This window comes from Chenopodium album, chromosome 11 (assembly GCF_948465745.1).
Source record: "Chenopodium album chromosome 11, dcCheAlbu1.1, whole genome shotgun sequence".
NCBI lineage: Eukaryota > Viridiplantae > Streptophyta > Magnoliopsida > Caryophyllales > Amaranthaceae > Chenopodium > Chenopodium album.
Genome location: NC_137844.1, coordinates 8590361 through 8611927, shown reverse-complemented (window position 1 = coordinate 8611927; position 21567 = coordinate 8590361). Strand labels below are relative to the sequence as shown.

General features: G+C 31.2%; 2 protein-coding genes across 2 annotated transcripts; both read left to right on the top strand.

Annotated features, from left to right (window-relative positions):
• The first annotated feature begins 12080 nt into the window (after window positions 1-12080).
• Window positions 12081-13564, top strand: LOC145568477 (uncharacterized protein At5g01610-like). The gene is made up of 2 exons (XM_081627899.1): window positions 12081-12249; window positions 13021-13564. The coding sequence occupies exons 1-2, from the start codon at window positions 12145-12147 to the stop codon at window positions 13453-13455; spliced, it is 540 nt and encodes a 179-aa protein (XP_081484025.1). The 5' UTR covers window positions 12081-12144; the 3' UTR covers window positions 13456-13564.
• Window positions 13565-14799: 1235 nt separating this feature from the next.
• On the top strand, window positions 14800-20664 carry LOC145568476 (uncharacterized). Its single transcript, XM_081627898.1, has 3 exons — window positions 14800-15143; window positions 18394-18513; window positions 20316-20664. Exons 1-3 carry the CDS (start codon window positions 14915-14917, stop codon window positions 20468-20470), a joined length of 504 nt encoding a protein of 167 aa, XP_081484024.1. The 5' UTR covers window positions 14800-14914; the 3' UTR covers window positions 20471-20664.
• Window positions 20665-21567: the final 903 nt, after the last annotated feature.

Here is a 21567-nt window from a genome sequence, read left to right as displayed (position 1 = left end):
AACTCAGCCCGTTGCTTTATACAATTATAAACATCTTGAGGATCATGTTATTTCAACTTCAACACAAGCTCCTTTTTTTTTTCAATTCTTCCTTAAAGTTTTCAAATTGTTCTGGATCATCTTTCAAAGTCTCCAAAACTTGCTCTTGTTCTTTAATGAATTTAACTTCTTCCAGATACAATGTTCTCTTTCTTAAGTATCTCTCAATAGTTTCCTACAAAACATAATGAAAAAAAAATATCATAAATAAGAAAATATTATGTTATATAAATAAAAATTCCAAAAACAAATATGTAAAGAAAAAAAAAACTTACAGCAACTCCAGTATGACAACAAAATCTTTTGTACTGAAAAACGCCTCTATCAGTTATTTTGCTCTCTTCAATATTCATTACATAAGCCCAAGCATCAAGAACAACACTGTTAACATAGACAGAAGGACGCAGCGAAGTAAACTCCTCTTTAACCAAAATAATATCACTTTTTAACTTATCATCACTACCATACTTACCCAGTATCTTCATTGTACAAATGTCTGTTACGCTCCTTAATTGTCTCATCTAAATCAGTAGGATCTAACTCCTTCTCCTCATCATATCTCATATAAAAGAGAAAATCACACATATATCTTTGTTGTTCACTCGAATTTTTCATATATAAAGGCTTATTTTCCTGCAAACTCCTAGGGACAAGAACATGTCGATTTCGAAAAGGAAGCTTATCAGGATCAATAGGGGGTTCTACCCAATCAGGATCACCAACCTGCAATGTCAACTGCTTCTTATCTTTTAAATGTTGCAATCTCTCATCCTTTTTTTAGAATACATATCAGCAGGAATAAAACTAGTTTCAGGGGAAACAGGAACATTAGGAGCAGTAGGAGTTTTATCTATATCAATTAACTCAATCTGTGTTTTTGGAGGTTGATCTCTTGATACCATAAGATCATCTTGAGACAAATCAGCAACGGATTCCTTTTCAAGATCTTTATTCCTCAATAAATTTAAAACTTGACTTATATGTCTAGGCTCGGCTTCTACTTCCTATAAGAAAAAAAAATTAATATCAAACAAAAGTAAGCTAATTCATGACAAAAATAATCTAATTCCTGATAAATTTAAATTAACTTCTGACAAAAATAATCTAATTCATGACAAAATGATCTAATTCCCGACAAAATTAACAAATTTCTGACAAATATAAATTAACTTCTGACAAAAATAATCTAATTCGTGACAAAAATAATCTAATTCTTGACAAAAGTAAACAAATTTCCGACAAAAGTAATCTAATTCATGACGAAAATAAACAAATTTCTGGAAAAAGTAATCTAATTCCTGACAAAAATAAACAAATTTCTAGATAGAGTAATCTAATTCCTAACAAAAAAATTATCTAATTCCTGACTAGAATAATCTAATTCCCGACTAAAATATTAAAATTCCTAGTTAAAAAATTATAAACCATGACTAAAACATTTAAATACCTAAGTAAAATACTTTAATTCATGAACAAAATAATCTATTATCAAAAAAAAAATATTGTAATAAATAACATAGAACAATACCTGATGAGCCTGACCAACAACTACAGGATTTTCTTCGGTATCTTTAGATTGATTTAAATCAACAGATTTAGTAACAACCTGAAATCATATATATAATATAAATAGGTTGATAAATAAAAAATATATTTATTTATATCATATATCAAATTCAAATACAGATATTATTTTTAAAATATTATTAAAATATAAAATACAAATATTAGACCTTAGAATTGCTGTCATCATCCTTATGATTGCTATTATTCTTGTTTTCATTTTCTTTTTCTTTTTTAGTAACTATAGGAGTTGCTTAAGTGGAACTTTGTACAGGGAAAATTGTCACTACTGGAGATTCTTCTTGAGATGGTTGAGGAGTAGGAGGAGTAGGAGTAATTAACTGAAACTTAGGAACTGAAAGATCTTCCTTCAGAAAAGTCTTCCCTTCTTGCACAATCCTATTCTCATTCAAACCAGCTGAATAAATTCATTGTGTCCCTTAGCTTTCTTTGGTGTTCTTTGAGGTGATGTTGAAGTTTCAAATGGTCCTGTGACAGGTTCAGAACCAAGAACACCTTCAGAAGCAAGAACAGCTTCTCCACCAAATGAACTACCAACTGAATTTGGTTCTTAATTTAAACCTTGTTCAATATCAATTTCATGCTCCACAGTGAATACATGGGCTTCATCTTTATTCTCCTCTCCTATCCCTTCAATTTTAGAATCTTCAGGCATATCAGTTTCATCCTCTACATTGACATCATTGCCTTGATCTTCATTCTCTAAATTACCTTCATTATCTTCAATTTGGACTTTTTCCAAATCAAGATCAGAAATAACATTATTCACCTATATAAAATCAAGCTTAAATAAATTTAATATATAAAATGATAATAAAGATAATAAAACTTACAATATCATCAGGCTTAAGCTTATTATCAAATTGATCCAAATCAGAAGCTAACTTTTTACTCTACATAGCAGCTTCCAGTACTATTTGATCAATTTTTGCAAAGAATTAAGGATTAGAATATATATCATCTTTTTCCTTGAGATTAAGACTCTTGTGAAAATGTCCTTGCTTCATCCTTCAAATCAATAGCAAAGTGAATTTTGTTCTCTAATACAATCTTCAAGTGAAAACCAAATTTCATCATTTTCTTCTTCATAGGCTATTAAAAAGTAGAACAAAAAGTGAATAAGTAACATATTATAAAATAATGTAATTCCTGAGAATGATAATCTAATTCCTCACAATTATAATCAAATTCCTGATAATTATTAACTAATTCCTTATTAGAAAATTGTAATTCATGATTAGAAAATTGTAATTCCTGATAAAAATACACTAATTCTTGACAAAAATAATCTAATTACTGACATAATATAAATCCTAACTGAAATAATCTTATTCCTGACTAAAATATTCTTATTCCTGAATAAAACAATCTTATTCCTGACTGATATAATTTAATTCCTGACAAAAATAACTTAATTCCTAACCAAAATATACTAATTTCTAACTGAAATATTCTTATTCCTAATTAAAAGTAATCTAATTTCTGACTGAAACAATCTTATTCCTCACTAATATAATTGTACTCCTGACAAATAATCTTATTTATTTCTGACTTAATTCCTGACCAAAATTATCTAATTTCTGACCGACTTAATATATTTCCTGACTAAATTGAACTATTATCAAACAAAAATTTAAAAGCTGACTAATAAACTTAAATTATTCCTGACTGAAATAATTTTTATTCCCGACAAAAGTAATCTAATTTCTGAATAAAACAATCTTATTCCTGACTGATATAATTTAATTCCTGATAAAAATAACATAACTCCTGAGCTAAATATTCTAATTCCTAACTGAAATATTCTTATTCGTGATAAAAGTAACCTAATTTCTGACTGAAACATTCTTATTCCTCACTCATATAATTGAACTCCTCACTGATATAATTGAACTCCTGACAAACAATCTTATTTCTGACTTAATTCGTGACCAAAATTATCTAATTCCTGACTGACTTTATATATTTCCTGACTAAATTAAACTGTTATCAAACAAAAATTTAAAAGCTAACTAGTAAACTTAAATTAAAAAAAGGATAAGATTTTAAACTTACATCAATGTCTATCTTGTTAATTTCATCATTAGTTGGAAAATCTTGAGGAATCTTGTACATAATATATCTAGCTTTTTCATCTTCATCTTTGAAACTAAAGCTAGCAGGTTGTACACCAGGACCTTTCTTCTTTAGATCCAAATATTCTTCATCACTCTCTTCAAGCTTAAACTCAATACTCTCAAGCTGAAAAGCTAAAACAACCTCATCACTTTTACCAGCATACTGTTTTGGAATGGTCTGAGGATATGACTTCAAAGTACCATAGTCTATATTTTCTGCAACAGCCTTAATCCTTTCATTCAGACTTTCACAAGTCCAATTCATTATAATGGCTTCCTATCTAAGGTGGTCCTAAAATCAAACTTTTGCAAAAAGGCAATAACAAACGCAATAAGACAACCATTTATTTGTTTTGTTTTAGTTTTTCCTCCCCCATCTGCCAGCCTCTTCAGAACAAAAGCTTGAATTGATTCACATATAGAATCCGTCACATAACCAGCCCAGTTGCAAGTCTTTATAAAACGAACATCTTCTAAAGACTTAATAATGTTAAAGTTTAGAGACTTATCACCCATTGGAGCCAAAAAATGGGATACGGCTAAAAGAACAAAAAGTCTCTTGAATTCATAACCCCCATCTCTAAATTTCTCAAACAACTGTTCATAAGTACGTGTCAAAATTGACATGTCTTTTTCTTAGTATCTCCAATTTTACTTTTCTTGCTTTCACCAACTTTTTCACATTCAACAGCATTATCTAAACCCAAAAATTGCCTCCACTCTGACTTCAAAGCATCATCAGGATTAAATCCTTTCTTCATTTTAGATATTTCTTTCACAAATTTATCAGTGTAAGGAATACCCAACACATCAGCAATATCACAACTATCTATATGAATGACAAGTTTCTTTTTACCAACAATCAGATTTCTAGCCTTAGGATTATAATGAGTAACTACATAGTTGTATAACTGATGGCTAATGTTATCCTTCAAATTAAGATGTAGCAAACCACCAAAACCAATATCTATAACATCCTTCTTTTGCTGCTCACTAAGATCTTTCAGAACTAGACAAAGTTGATTAGTGTGGATTTAGTACCAACTGTTATGTCTGAAATATCAACTTTAGTAATAGAACTGAAAAATTGAAAAGTAAAAATAACATTAAAATTATAACTTGACAAAAACAATCTTATTCTAGACAAAAATAATCTTATTACTGACAAATATATTCTATTAAAAATAAAAAATCTATTGTCAAAATAATGTAATATCACACAATAATAAGCTAATTCCTGACAAAAATATTCTATTGTCAAACAAAAACTATCTATTTCCCGACAAAAACATCATATTATTAAACAAAAATTATTTAATTCTTAACTAAAACAATCTAATTCCTTACAAAGTAATTATAAATCCTGACAAAAATAATCTATTATCAAAAAACAACAATAAGTTAATTCCAGACCAAAATATTCTGCATCAAACCAGAATTGCTTTGTTTCCAAACAAAAATATTCTATTATCAAACAACAAATACTCTATCCAAACAAGACTTTTTGCAAAATAAATAGAATAGAATTTCAAACCTAACAGCTCGACCTCGTTTAGAACCTGGCTTAGGACCACGCTTCTTCAATGCAGCTTTAGAATGAAATCGAAATAATAAGTTATAAAAAAGGATTTCAAAAAAAAAATGTATAACCTAAAAATAATTAAAATATAATAAACATTTCAGCTATTGAAACTGTCTTCTCCTATTTTCATGGTTATTTAATTCGTTTATGATAAACTTTTAGAGGCGAAGAATCTTTAATCGACAAAAAGTCAGACATTAATGTACTCAAGAATGACGAAAGTTAGGGTTTATATATAAGTACGAACGAACTGAAAATTAATTACATGCAAATAAATTTAAAGTTGAAAAATGAAGTAGTGCTGCGATTATTTGGAAAAATGGAGTTAATTCGATAGTAATGGAGTGTAACTGATGAAAATGAAGAAAACGTGGGTAAGAAGAAGAAGGAGAAAGACGAACATTGGTTTTGGTTTTGGTTTTTTTTTTTTTTTTAATTTCATGGAAATTTAAATGACGGGCCGCACGCGGGCCGAACTTTAACTAAATGGGCCACACGTGGGCCATTCTACATAATATTTATCGTTTTTTTTTCTCTTTTTTGTTCATGAAAATTAATAACATAGTTGATAAAAAAAAAAAATATACAACCTAAAAAATAGAGCAACAATAAAAACTTAAATAAATAAAATATTTTTTGTATATTACCTTGAATCTTTAATCGTTAATATATAAAATGTATTGTTCGTTTTCTACTCTAAAAAAGGTTTTGAACTCAATTTTAAATTCATAAGATGTCAGGAAACTAAAATTAGAGATAAGTACTCTACATTACCGTATCTAATCTATAATAATTTGATAACATAAATAGACACTTCTCAAACTTATAGTAATTTATAAAAATATTTTTTTTTCCTTTTGAATATCCGAGCATTGCTCGGGCAAAGAACTAGTTTCTTATATATGCAAGTTCATTTAGTCATTAGTTAGGATCTTTCACCAAAATGATTGATTTAACAAAACTATTTTCCAAAACGGCTAATTATAAATTTAATTCCAAAACTAGCTAAATAATTGACTTGGAATGAAATTATTTATTTCTTATTCTTTTAACCGGAAAGGTTTACTTTTTTTTTTTTTTTTGCTTGTTGTTTGTTGTTTTTGGTATATTTTAAATTTTGTTTTTTTTTAGTTGGAAAATTTAAAGGCCAGTAATTTTGTACGTAGTATATGGCCTTTAAATTCCGGTTTGCCCACATTCCCTGTTTTTTTTGGGTTTTTCTATTTTTTAATTTTTTCTGTTTTTTTTTTTAATTTTTGGAAAATTTTAAAGACATAGTTTAAAATAACCCATTAATTTGGGAAATAACATTCAACATAATATATTTGCAACAATTCCCAATTTTTTTATAAAGTTACACAAAATTAAAAATCACTCAAAAAATTGTTCCAAACTTCCGATTAACAAAAATTAGCCGACATTTACAGAGAGCATACAATTAGAGAACATGAAAAGGATGAACAATACCTTAAAATCCCTTATCGTCGTATAAATTTGTGGTTGTGTTGATGGAACAATACTACTTCAAATTTCAATTTTTTGTGATACGATCAAGACAAAAAAAATTGGCTTTGTGTGTGTGTGTGTGAGATATATATATATATATATATATATATATATATATATATATATATATATATATATATATATCTTGAAATTAGGGTTTTTATGAGCGACTTTACGTATATTTGTATATAGCTTTTAAGTTTTCGAACCTAAAAAAATAAACCCAAAAAATAAGTAAAATAAACCAAAAATACATTAAAAAACACACACACACACACACACACAAAACACAAAACAAAAACAAAAAAGTGAACCAAACTAGTTCAAAGGAAAAATAAGAAATAAATAATTTTCTTCCTAGTCAACATTTTAGCTAGTTTTGGAATTAAAATTACAACTAGAGGTATTTAAAAATTGGTCCGAACCGAAAAAATGGATCGGATTGGATCGGACCGAACCGGACCAAATTTAATTTGGTCTGGTCTCCAGGTCAAGAAATTTATTTTTCCGGTCTTTGGTGCGGTTTATTCCAAAACCCTATAAAACCGGTCTTGGACCAAACCAAATTTTTTGCTTAAAAATATACATAAAACCTTAATAACGATTAAAATTATCCTTAACAAGCTTGGAAAGCTTTAGTTGTATGATCCTTTTCGTACTAAACATACAAAAAAAAAAAAAAAAAAAATTAAAATATTGTTTTTTTCTTTATTTTCCATAAATTATTTAAATTTAGGGATTTTTTTTAAAAAAAATTCTAAAATCGGTCCATACTCTGGTCCGGGTTTTAGACCGATTTTTTCGGTCCAGTCCGGGTTCGGTCCTAGCTTAATCAGTCCGGTCTTCAGTTCTTAAAATTCAATTTTTTCGCTCTTTGGTCTGGTCTTGGACCGATGAACAGCCCTAATTACAACTATCCGTTTTGGTAAATATTTTTGTAAAATAAGTTATTTTGGTAAAAGATCCCATTAGTTACGGAGTAGTAGTTACTGTAGCATATGCGTATCACTGTAAAACTTATTAAAATATAAAACATGTAAACAACTGACGTGCATGGAAAGGATACAAGACGACGGGAGTAATAATCAAGAAGATAGTTACAATTAAGAAAAATGTATTTTTTTAAATCCTAGTCTTCTTGAATCACCCTCTAAACTTAGCAAACCATTATATTGACCTGTGAGAAATGCTGATTCAATAGTGTCCCTTCATCTTACGAATTAATTGAAAATACTTCTTACTTTTTTATTTTTTGTAATACTCTGTTTATAAATTAAAAAAAAAAATAAAAAAAAAAAATCTTAGGGTGAAAACGGAAATAAATAGTGAAGGAGAAGGAGGTAATCCTTTACTATTTAGCACCAAAAAGGCATTAAACAAGCCTCTAATCAGTCTAATGCACACTTATTAGGTCAGCAAAATATAGTCAAATCAAAAAATTGTGGTGTTGGTAGCAAAAGCAATTATGAAAACACAAATTGAATGCCGCACGTTTGAAATGGTCAAATTTACATTAAATTTCTTGGAGATGACGTTTAGTTTAGTTTTAGTCCTTAGTCATCATTCATCAAACACGTTGCCTTAGTCAATACTTTGTATGAAATTCCAACGATTGGACCTCCAACCTTGGAGGCTATTAATTGATATTAGCTCCACTTTGTTTTGTCGCAATCTTTACTTTGGCTTGTGGCCTTAAGAATTTGTTCTTGCTCTACTACTTTGTTGTCAATTTTGGCATTAATTAAGAACTTGATACAATGGTACTATATAGTACTCCGTATATATGATCTTGTCCTTCTTGGTACTATATAAGTAGTTCTTAATTTATTTTTCCATTTTTGGTAATTGTCATTAATTTTAATAAAGGCTCACATTTGATGTTGTTGATTGTATTGTAAATTTGTAAAAATCTCTCACTTGTGGTGTGGTTGTGCCTCTCATAAAAACTTTCTGAATGTTTCATTTTTATTCATCAATTGGTTATTTTTTTTAAACATCTTTTATTTTAATTGGTCAGTTTGAATGACTTAAAAAATTTGTTGAATAATTGTTTCAAAATAGGTAGCTTTATTTAGGTGATTAATAATATCAATAATAACTGTTGGAGTTTTTATAGGAGTTGTTAGCATTGTTGAGGTCAATGTATTTGGTCATGAAATGATGGAGTGGTGGACTTTATTGATGGGATTGTGTTTCATAAAAAAAAAAATACTATTTTAGTTTTGAAGGTATTAAGGTTAATTTTACATATACATGGTTTCATCTTGAAGGTATGTTTTTTTTTTTTTTTTTTTTTTTTTTTTTTTTTTTTTTTTTTTTTTTAATAAAAAAAAATTAAAATTATATGGACAACATGGTTCCAATTAAATTTATTATTCCCTACTGATTTTTATATTTTTTTAAAATTGCAAAATTTTATTGGAATTGTGAATCAGCTTATAATTAAAATTTTGATTTTTAATTTTGTTGTTTTTATTTGTGTAGGTACACAAATACGAAACGATTGAAAAGATATTGTGATTTGCGATTCTAGGTTGTTTAGAAGGGTTATTGTTTTTTAGTATACACAAGACTTTAGAAGCGAAGGGTTTTACCAATTTCATCTCATTGCTCCCTCTTTGTGTTATACCTCTATGTTGTACAAGATTTTTCAATTTTCTTAATTCAATTTACTCTTCCAATGAATATATAATACATGAAGCGTTGGAATTTTTAATATTATATCCAAACTTTAGCCGGTTCTATTTGTGAAACTGTGCATCGCATGGGTGCTAATCTAGTTGGTATTTTAAACTTTTGCCAAGTTAAGACTGTGTAACTCCATAGTTAAACAAACCTTTCACCGGGGCGTAAATGTTTGATATAAAAGGTAAATATTATTTTAAATAATGACGTGTTAGGAATATAGGAAATCATGCATATTAGGACAAATCTTAGATATCGTACCAAAGGTATAGAATCTTATATACAATCAAATGTATGGTATCAGGGTATTTTATACTCAATTTATAATTATTACGGAGAACTTATTAATTATAAATTTATAATTTTTTTTAAAAGAACAATTAGTGATGTATTTATATCCTTAGGACATTGCCATACCCAAATTCTTATGATTTAGGCTCCGTTCACTTCACCTTATTTTTTCTGAACTGAAATTATTTTTACTGGAACAAAATTATATTTGCTGAACTTAAATTATTTTTACTGAACTTAAATTAATTCTACTGAACTGAAATTATTTTTGCTGAACTGAAATTATTTTTACTGATTTTCTATTATAATTCTTCTTTAAGAAAACTGAATTTTACTGAACTGAAATTAATTTTATTAAACTGAACTTATTTTTACTGAACTGAAATTATGTTTAATTAATATTTTTTTTTAAGGTGAAGTGAACAGGGCCTTAATCCGTGTTTTCTTCACACACATAGTAATTATCATTTATTTCAGAAATTCAAATTCAATTAAAGATTCATAATCTTAAAAAAAAAAAAAAAAAAAAAAAGGTAATGCCATATGCAGCCCTCATATAAGCATTTAATATACTTCATGTTTTTAGTATTAAGTTGGGAATTTATCAACAATTCACGAATAAATCAGAGTAATAAATATTTATTAATTATCAATTATTTTCATCTTTAGCTTTTTATATGCAGCCTTTAAGGTTATATATATCTTTTTCCAAAAATTAAATTTAGATGAATGAAAATCAAGTGGATACGAGCAATGATCAAACACTTTGAAGCTCAGCCCCTCATTGCGATATGTTGCTGTAAGTGGTGCAGTAAAGACTAACAAACCAGAGATGACCGGCCCCGTTTATTGGGCCGTTGGGCTGCGATCTGTTTTAGACTTTAGGTTGGCCCGTTTCATCTTGTGTTTGGGCTGTGCATTAAAAAAAATGCAAATTTTGAACATAACAAAACTTAACTTAAACTAATCAATTTCTTATGTTATAAGATTATAATCTTACACTAGAAATTATGTTATGATGAAAGTTATGTATCCTTAACATTTTAAATACACTCGATTATTAGTGATCAACTCAATATAAAACAACATTGTTTTACAATAGAATTCATCTTATATTGTATAAGTAGCTTTTCCAAATTTATTCTACCATTAGATCAAGAATTCTTTCCCCCTTGATCTTAATAACCATGCCTTCAAACTTTTTGTAAACATTGGTTGATTGAATTTTTTCAACATCACTTTCTTTGTTAGTTACGTTTTACTTCATTAAAACATTGATCTTTCCATTATGCATTAATTAATTCAATTTATTAGTATTCATGCAATTGAAGCATATCTGATCTTAACAAAATCACAAGTACTCGCACTCATATAATTTGATCATTATTATGAATGCCAATTTAAAAAAAAAAAAAATGGATAAAATCCTTAAAGTCTACAATTCTTGAGTAGAAAGCAAAGTCGACCATCCACCATAAATACATGCAAGTGCATATTATGCACACACCAACATAAAAATCATTCTCAATGCTCTCAGATACATTGTCATGTACGCACTCAATTGCTCCCAGACTTCTAGTTATTGCTTCATAATTCTATCAGCGTTATATACCATACGATGCTCTAATAAGTGGGACAGTGTAAATACCAAGCAAAGTTTGGTGGAGTTGGTGGGGAACTCACCTTGTGATTTTGAGGTCACGAGTTCGAGCCCCACTAACTACAAAATGATTGGGAATAGGGGGATTTCCTTACCTCTCCCCTCTACTCTCAAGCGATAACCTGCGGAGCTAGGCTGGCTAAACTTGTGAGAGGTGCCGGCTCAGTAGGATCCTTCTTCTTACCTTAAAAAAAATAAAAATAAAAAAAATAAAAAAAATAAAAAAGTGGGACAATGTAAAGTTAAAGACTCGTCAAAAAAAATAAAATTGAAAGACATCCAATATATAGGCAAACAATATGCATAATTAATCATTGATTACATAAACTCCGACTTAAATAATTAATAAAATTGATGAATATATAGTTTCCTCATAATTACAAAAACATTGAGAACGTATACATAGGCACATAGCTGTCAATTTGGAGTATTCTGTCAATTCGGCGCATCTTTACTTGTTTTTCCAGCTTAACATATAAAAGACATAATTGTCACATGAATACATGATACAACTTTCTTATAATTAGCTTAAATTATGAACTTGTATAATTGGAGAGAGAATAATAATTATAATAGAAGCTTCATTATCACTAAATTACACTAATAGTTTCCCAATTTATTAATTCTTCATAATAGGGAAATGAAAAGAGAGAAAATAGATTAGAAGGAAGAGAAAAAAAATGGAGAAAGTATTAACAAAAGTTGGGAGCTTGAAAGTTGGGAGTATTTGGATCTCTAAGAAGACCAAAGAAGAATTATCTACCGTTACTTATGATCTCTCATCGGTATGTGTTTCACCTACCATTCTTTTAATCCTCTTCTCTTGCATCATGTAAACATTTGATTTTAATCTTTTTTATTTTTTATTTGTGTTTCACCCGATTTACCCTTTGGGCTAATCTGGATTCGAGGATCAAAACTGGGTGGTTAGGTTTCAATCCCCTCCCAATTGTTGTACCGCTTGGTTTTACTATTTTGTCATCGTATGCTTTCATGTAGCTAGTTATTTCACTATTAGACACTACCTGTTTATTTTTAGATAGTTGTACTTTTTCAGCTAGTTTAGTTGATAAGGTTATATTAATTTTGGAGCATTATGATAATCAAGATTTAGGATCTAATCTCATCTATATCCGGTCTTCTCAACTAAAAAGTAAAAGACCATACACAAATTTATTTTAGATTTAGATCAAGATAGCATCTATCTTTATGTGCTTGATATATGTTGTACATTGATTGATGCTAGGGTGCAAAAGCTTATTTTGAGCACATTCCATGAACATTATTGAGTCATCGATTATACATGTATTTTGTAAGTTAAAAATTATTTCAAAATATTGTAATTTTAATGGGGCATCTCATGAATAATTACTCTATAACTTGTACGTGTGATCATAATAAACATGTGCATTAGAAAATTTTTACTTTGGTGTTGTACAATATTTTTACTAATTTCATCGTGGTGCATAATTAATTTATGTTTAAATTTTTTCAAATTTAGTGCCTTGGTGTTACTTCACACATCACACCTAACAAAAAGTTATCTTCAAATGTAGTCTATTTCAAGTACAATTGAAGGCAAAGCAAAATGGGTATTCAATAAGTTAAAGGGAAAGACTCAAAAACCCTTACCGGACCTCCTTCGAGACTTCAACCTTCCGGCGGGACTCTTTCCTCAGAACATCATATGCTACGAGTTTGATGAATCGAGATCGAAGCTCATCTTGTACATGTCCTCCCCTTGTGAGGTATGCTTTAAGGACTCGAGCATCATGAGGTACGCTAATCGTGTTAAGGGCACGTTATCGAAAGGAAAGCTTACGGGAGTTGAAGGTATGAAGACCAAAGTGTTAGTGTGGGTTAAAGTGACTAGCATCAATGTTGAAAGTTCCAAGTCTGATAAGGTTTTGTTTACTGCTGGTGTTAAGAAATATAGGCCTAAAGATGCTTATGAATTTGCTCGTGATGCTGTTAAAGTGGAAGAATTTTGATGCATGTACTTTGTGTATATTAGTTCTTGTTACTCTTATGTGTGTTATTGTGTACCAATCAATCAAAATTTGTAACTTATTACTCTATGACAAAATATACATGCATCCTTCATGCCTGTCGATCTCGTCCGTATATGTATTGTAGAAATTTTTTTTTTTGAAAGATATGCAAGCTTGTACTAGTTTTTTATACAAAATATTTGATTTTACTCGTGTTCAGATAAAGGTAGGTGTATTCAATGACATTTTGGAATTATTTTGGAATTTTAATAAAAGCCAAGAATACTATAAGAAAATTCTATGTGATTTTAAGTCGATCATCATTTTATATAATTTAACATTGACTCAAAATTGACTAAAACCTACTTGACTTGAAAATGAAAAAAGCTGAATTAAACTGACAACCAAAGCATGACTTAAATTCACGTGACACCATGTCTGCACTTGCAATTTCACTTATTTTTGACCTCGCTTTGCTGTGTTTTATTTTTTAGAAAAGAAAAATGAATCATGCCCAACCAAGTACCCAAAAGGCCAAAATAGAGGTGTCAATTCAGATATCTGGATCGTGTTCGATGATGTCGGCTTGGACAATTTTCAAAATTAAGCATAATAAATTATTGTATCTACACTAGCCAAAATCTAAATAGGATATTTTTTGGGTCGATTTTAAATGGGATGGGTCGGGTTGGTGTGGCTTTGACCAATGGTAACATGTGGTGTTGTGCTTAGGGCTGTGCACCGGTCCAAAACCAGACCAGGACTGGAACCCGAAATCGACTTTTTTTGGGGACCGGGACCGGACCGGAATCAACCGGTCCGCGTTCCGGTCCGGACCTATTTATTCCGATCCGGTTCGATTTTGGACCGGAATGGACCGGTTATATATATATATATATATATATATATATATATATATTTTTTTTTTTTCTTTTTGCATTTTAGTATCTTAATATATACATACATTTTTAACATGTTGTTTTTATTTGCGTTCTTTCCTATTTTGCACCTAGAATTTATAAATTACAAGTTTTGTACATAAATTTTTTAGAAAAATAAACATTAAATTTAATATTTTTACCTAAAATATTACAAAAATACACTTTTCGATTTTTATGCGGATCGGACCGAAAACCCGGAATCGCCAATTTGTGAGGACCGAAGACCGACCCGAAATCCCCCGCTCCGATCTCGGTTGGTTTTCCGATCCAGGTCCATTTATGCACACCCCTAATTGTGCTTACCCCATGACCATACTCGTAACATGCCGTGACTTTTCTCACGATGGTTCGTGCCATACCCTGGGCCAGCCCAACCATTGCCACCTTTATCCACTAGCCCTACCAAACACTAAAATTCTGCAACAAAATCTCTGCACCAAACCAAAAATGGCAAAGAAAATCCCAAATCCCAAGAACAACAGTATTAGAGAAGTGGAAACTGTAGAGTACCCAATCAAATGAGCAAAAACAATGGCGAAAAAGAAGAGAATGATAATCAAAATTTGAGGCCAAGATTCTTTGATAAGAAAGCTAAGAACATGTGCTGGGCTAAAGCTGCTCTTGTCCCAGGCCGTCATCCCGACCGTTGGAGGAAGGATGTTGCCGGCAACATCGTTTGCAAGCGTTTCTGCAATTGTTCTGGTTGTCTTTGCTTTGAGTATGATCATATTGTCCCTTTCTCCAAAGGTCATTTCTCCTCTCAAAAATTCATTTTTCTTACTGGATTTTGTCTGATTTTTGTTGGGTATTTCTTTAATTTGTAATATGTTATGTAGTTAATTAATTGATTTATATGCTCTTGGATTTCTCTTGTATATTATTGGATTTTGTGTGATTTTTGTATGCTGAAATAATGCTGAATCGTTTTGTGCTTTGAGTGATCTATGTTGAAATTTTGATTATTTCATTGTAATTTTAATGGTTTTGTGTGATTTTTATTGGCTTTTGTGTCCCAAAAAGTAGATTTGATGTGAGTTTGAAGAAAAGGGTAGCTTTAGAGATGGAGATGAATGGTGCAAGTTGGGTATTTTATTACTAGTTGATTGAGATTTTGTGTTGTGATTAAGAGTGAGTGATGGTCCAAAATTTTGGGATATCTGTATGTTTCAACTTGTATCTTGTAGCAAATTGAGATTTAGTATCCTGCATTGAAAGTGATGACTGGTGTATTTGTGTGATATATGACCGATATCTTCTCGTATATTATAGCTTCGCTTGGGCGACTTTTTAGGTGGAAGTTAATGATGTGAATGACCTAGGATGACAATGTGAGGTTTAGAATTGAGGCTGCTTGCATGGTGTTAAGTTTGAGAGGAAAAAAAAAAAAAAAACTGAGTTGCTTTTGAAAATTTTGGATTGGCACCGAAAGGAGGTCAACAAATGGAGTTGTTTGGTCATTTAATGAGTTTGGAGAAGTGCAAAGGTTATCATTAGCTTATCTGGATTAAGTATTACTTTGTTTTTTTTTTAAATGTTGCAAGTTTGCGATTGATTGTTGAAGGTTGACAGACAAAATAGACTTTACCTGACTACGAAGTATGTAGGCACTTAGTGTTATGTGTTGAAGTTATCATATTATTCTGTACTCTAAGCTAAGCTTGGGAAATTGTCAGTTCTAGGTCAATTTAACATGGATTTATCAACCCAAGTGGAGCACATTTTGCGGCAACTAGAAAAGCGTTGTTGCCTTGTGGGAATCAAGTTATGATTTGATATAGTGAGACTGATTGATTGTTTAGGTTGCCTCTTTGTAGTTTTGGTGGCATATATCTTAAAAATCAACATTATCGTTCACGGTGTCTAAAAGTTGATAAGGGGCCTGATTATATCAGTTCTATATTGCCGCCTTCTCACATTTTTTTGAAGTTACACCAAATTTATACACACTTAATGTTATAAGTTTGGATATGAACTGTTACTCGTTTGCAGATGGTTATACATTTGGCAATGAAACTTCCCTTGCATGTTTCTTTAAATGGCGTCTGAAAAAAAAAATGATAACTCCCTCAGTTTCACAATCAGCTTAAGATTTGCTTTTACACAGTCTTCAAGACATGTTTTATAGTAGTGATGTGTGTTTGAGCTCCATCAGGCATTGAAATGATGAAGTCTGGTGTTACTCTTCAATTATCCTCTGCAACTAGGTTCTAAGAAAAATGCAGCACCTAGAGTACATAAAGCGTGTGGGGTGCCTAATACATGTAATACTTATGCACCCTTGGGGCAAGTAGGAAACGCATTCAGAGAACTTGGTGTAGACGCAGGACAGAATGATTTGCAATAGCACGGGATGTGTGCTTGTGAAGCTGTTAAATGATTGTTTATAAATTGTTTGAAATGGCACATTTTGTAGATCCTTTAGGCATGTTGAGTGGTTAAGTGACGAATTGCTGGGGTAGGCTTAAAATCAAACTTGAAGGCCATTAACAGAGTTAAAACAGTAATCACATTTTTGCTCATAGACAATGCCTGTTGGCCCTTTCATCAGGCAGTTAAAAGCCAATCCTGATTGCTTATTGGAATTACCCATGGGTACTAATAGCATTTCCGCCTTAACCCATTAGAACTTTACTTTGAGAGTCTAATATTGCTGATCTCTTCCAAGTTATATGGGTATTAGCTAAACATCTGGTAGGAGTGACTTACATACTTGAGACGACTTGATTCAAATAACCTGGTTTGGAAATGTAGAAGCTCTGCAAGTTCCTCCAGATGCTCTGGAAATTGTATGGCAAATTCAAGGTGTGACTTCCATCTTCCAAAGCCTTATTAGTTGTAGCAGCTTTCCGTTACTAAGTGATATGAGTGTATTACATATTTTAGATATTTTCATGCTCTTTTGCTTTGTATCCCTTGAACTTTCCTATTATGATTGGAACAATAGGTTGGAAGTGTATCCATTTTTTCTGTTATTTTTTTCCTCCTTTTTTGGCAATTTGTTGTTGATGTCTTTTAATTATGGTGGCTGCTTTTTACTTAAAACCCTGCTGAGGACTATATTAGGGTTCTTTGAAGTCTCTTAATCGATGATGCATCATTGCAACTTAATTTAGTGATTAAAATTTCAAAAACATCCAAGACACGTGCTTTTGTCTTTGAGGGCTCGCAGGTCAATTGACGTTTGTTTTAACCTAATATAAAAAAATTTGTTTTTAATCTGGTTTGATTGTTTATCTTTTTAACCTCAATTTTGTGTGGTTTTAATTTGAAAATGAATCAAACACACTAGCTATTTTAGAGGAGAGCTCACTGTGACCTCATTTTTACACAGTTTAAAGAATTTGCTTTATTCTTGTTTCTTTGACTTTTGATCATATTTTAGACTGTAAAATTCTGTTTAATTTTTTTCCCAGTTATGAACTGTCTGAGGCATATGGGATGCACTGTTGAAATGTTGTGCATGCTTTTTTGCACTCTCAAATGGGTTATTTAAGCATCTGGATGTGTAAGAAATCTAAAGAAGTAATCGACTATCTTTAGGTTTTCTTGGAGGGAGATGTAATAGAGTTTATTAGGGTTACATTTGTGCCAAAACATTATCCACTTTCCTTTCCTTTTGTGAAGATGAAAGCATCATGAAACAAGGGAACATGTTAGGATATACGAGTATTTTCCAATTCCCTTCCTCTGCCTTGCTCAAATTACTTTAATTCCTTTGCCTCTTTTCAAAATCACTTCCACCCTGAATGAAGCATCCAAATATAAAGATTTTTTCATCAGACATGATACCTGAAACCGATTGGGCACCTGAAAGGACAAATAAAGAATATTTATAAAGTGTTGTCTAATTTCACCCTTAATTTTCCTTTGCATAGTGAGCGTTTGCATTTGATATAAAGTTTGGTATGTTGGATGTGCCTTCTTATACAATGTCATAACTAAGTGACAAATTTTTACATTTCAAGAGATGCTTGAACATTGGAAACTGTCATTGTAGGAGGTGAGTCCACAATGGACAATTGTCAGATCCTTCAGACTAGGGTCAACCGATACAAATCTGACAAAGAAATGGATCCCAAAATACTGAGGGGCTATTCCTGTGATTTGAAGTTTACTGGTATGTTTCCCTGCATTGCTATTACTCCGTATTTTTTCAAAAAATTATTTTATGTTACCAATGTTCCATTTTTGAAACTTGATAGAAAATTGTATTTAGACATTGAGCATTGTTTCGTTATTGGTACTTTGAGGACAAGACTGAAGAATGAATACATTGATTCTCTGAGATAATTATAAATGCATTTTACCAAACATACAGCACTCTTCACTTCGATATTTGACATGTGGGGACTTAGAATTGAAAGCTATCCTTTGATCCTCCCCAACTTCTTTCCACATGCACCCTCCACAATAGTTTATGCTCATTGTTCAGATATTTAGCCCATCATCTTTCTTTGAACCTACTTTGTAATAGAGCCTTGAGATTTGCTCTTAGTTTGCATGATGAGATCTCTCAAAAAGTAGTGTAATTTAAGCAGATAATTTAATTCATGTCCTTTCTCTAGAATGCACCAAACAAGATATGCCTAGGTTAAAAATCTAGAAGCAAAAATGACAAGCACACAAAGATGGGAAGGGTATATCTAACTTGGTCCGATCATTATTTACGCTCAAGAAAGTATAAGCACACATAGTCAATGTGAGCTTTATGGATTTTTGTCTCTAGATGTTAACTTAGACATATCTTGTTTCTTCATCTTTGAGAATTTACATGAATTGAGCATTGTTCTTGGTGGAGGGGAAAGGCAGGCCCGTAGTTTACAAAATCCAAAGAGTAGTGGGGATACCAACCACTTCTGTAAGCGGCTGGCCACCCATAGTGGCCACTATGCATATGTGCTGCTACTTGAGGAAAAAGGATCAAATCTCTCGGGAACCCGATGATCTAAACGGAGACGTAGGAGTACTTAGGATCACCCTTATAGTTACATCCACCCCCCATCTAATCGATAGTAGAGAGGGGGGGGGGGGGAGAAGGGAAAGTGTGTGGTTCCTTTACAGAGATAGGGGTGCCTTACCAATAAGGATAGGTGGGTTGACCATCACCACCATAGCTAGGAACAGGGCCTTCTTAGGGAGACAAATTGGGATTTTATCATGTGGAGCTATATGGGCATATGGCCTTGGTTCACATAATTACTATGTATAAATAATTAACCATAATCCTCGCTTGATATTTTCTATGTTCATATGCAATTTAATAAAAGGTAGTGGCAATTTATAAGCATTACTCCAACCACAGGCTAGCATGGACTCGCATATCCACATCAAAACCCTCTAAATGCATGAGTTGGCTCCCAAAATTCTCCATTTCTCATTAGTGTAAATCTTCATTGTTCCTAGAAGCATAGTGATAAAGAAAAACGATTAAACAGCAGCTAATTTGTGGCAAAACTACAAAAAATGAAGTGTATAAAATATGGAAAGGACTATTGTTGAACAAAAAGTAGGGGTTTTAAATAAAAAGGAAAGAGAAAAATGTGGAAAGAGAGAGGGCTTGAGCACAAAGAGTTATACTTGTACCTTCCTCATTGCCTCATTATCTATGTATTTTTATAGCCCATCTAGGAAGTGTGTTGTATTAGATGAAATGTCCATTTTTTTTTTCCCTCTTTGGGTTGGGAGTATTGTAGATTTAAATTCTGCAAAGATGCATGAGCTATGGGTTATGATGTGGCTGTAGGTCATTCCTTCGTGACTTTTGTAGGCAGTTTTAAAAGGAACGTTTCCTGCTTATATTATCTCGGCTAAATTCCTTGTGCTGTATTCTTTAGTAATTTTTGCCAAAAACCTTGAGTGATAGATGCATGCAAAACGTTTGCAATTGTTTACTGAGCTTTGGAGAAAATCTTTTTGCAGACAAAGAACTTGATATAGTTGAGATGGCTGTGTATGGGGACGTGATGCGGCCAGGGAACCAATGCCGTTGCAGGTCTATTGCTGAAATGCTTGGAACTTTCAAGGCCAAAGATCACATGGCGCCTTGCAAGTTGCCATACGTTGAAGAATCATGATGTTTTATACCAAATACAAAGTATGATGGTTGATGATTTTTTCAATTATATTCATGTTCTGGAGATTGCCAATGCTGTCAAATTGTAGAACATAGGCAACTTAGCATCTTCATGACAAACATAAACTTTGTGGAACTGATTATATTTGATTATTGAACATTATAAACAGGATTTTAAAACACTGGAATTGCAAATTAGTTTGTGTTATTGGATTTTGTTCTTCATTATTTTGTAATGGATTGCTGAAATTTGTGTACATTTGTGGAAAGAGTGTTGTTACATTTGCCTACCAGGTACTCATGGCTTCAACATGTTTCTGGGATAATAAAGATGTTTCAGTGTTAACTTGCACGGCGTAAATTTAGAATAAACCTCATATGAAATCATACATTTAACTTGATTTTTACGTGAGCAAATATCAAAACACTCTGAATGGTTCCGACCTTAAAATTCATTGGTTTTCAAGGCAAATCAAACTACCTAGGATTTTATTCTGTTCTTGTTAATTATGTGTTGTGTCAAAACTGGTAATAAACACTGTGGTTTTATTCAAATTGTGGATGAAGTATATTAGCATATCAAGCTTCAAATTGTTCTACATTCTTTGCATATCACCTATTCCTCATTTCCTCGTCATTTTAGATATAACAGGTTTAATTTAATTTAATGGATCGAGTTTGGATTGTGTGTAACATCATATCCTTTCTAATTATATTTTGAACCACCAAAGATTTCAACATATGTCTATCATTTCTAGTAAACTGAATTTGTAACATGCTTACATACCTATATTGGCTACATAAACCTGAAGTGTTTTTTTTTTTTTAATAGACAAACCCAACCAATTTTGTATAGTTTTTTTTTTTTTTTTTTTTTTTTTTTTTTCCTGATTTTCTTATTTATTTATTTTTATAATTTACTTCGTATATCATTAAGGTGCCATAGTAAGCTCCGTGATCTAAGCTGCAAAAATGACAAAAAGAAGAATTTATAGGAAAAATTGATGTAGACAAGAAAACGACACAACTTCAAACTTAAGGGTTGTCTCTAGTCACACTTGGTATTTCTCCCTACATGTCCTTCTATTTCACCCAATT

What these genes read in the sequence shown, in the direction of transcription:
- LOC145568477 (XM_081627899.1), top strand. Translation starts at nt 12,145, where the DNA reads ATGGAGAAAGTATTAACAAAAGTTGGGAGCTTGAAAGTTGGGAGTATT. An exon ending in TTACTTATGATCTCTCATCG is followed by an intron (nt 12,250 to 13,020) that starts GTATGTGTTTCA and finishes CTTCAAATGTAG; the next exon opens with TCTATTTCAAGTACAATTGA.
- LOC145568476 (XM_081627898.1), top strand. Translation starts at nt 14,915, where the DNA reads ATGAGCAAAAACAATGGCGAAAAAGAAGAGAATGATAATCAAAATTTG. An exon ending in TATTGTCCCTTTCTCCAAAG is followed by an intron (nt 15,144 to 18,393) that starts GTCATTTCTCCT and finishes CTGTCATTGTAG; the next exon opens with GAGGTGAGTCCACAATGGAC. An exon ending in CTGTGATTTGAAGTTTACTG is followed by an intron (nt 18,514 to 20,315) that starts GTATGTTTCCCT and finishes ATCTTTTTGCAG; the next exon opens with ACAAAGAACTTGATATAGTT.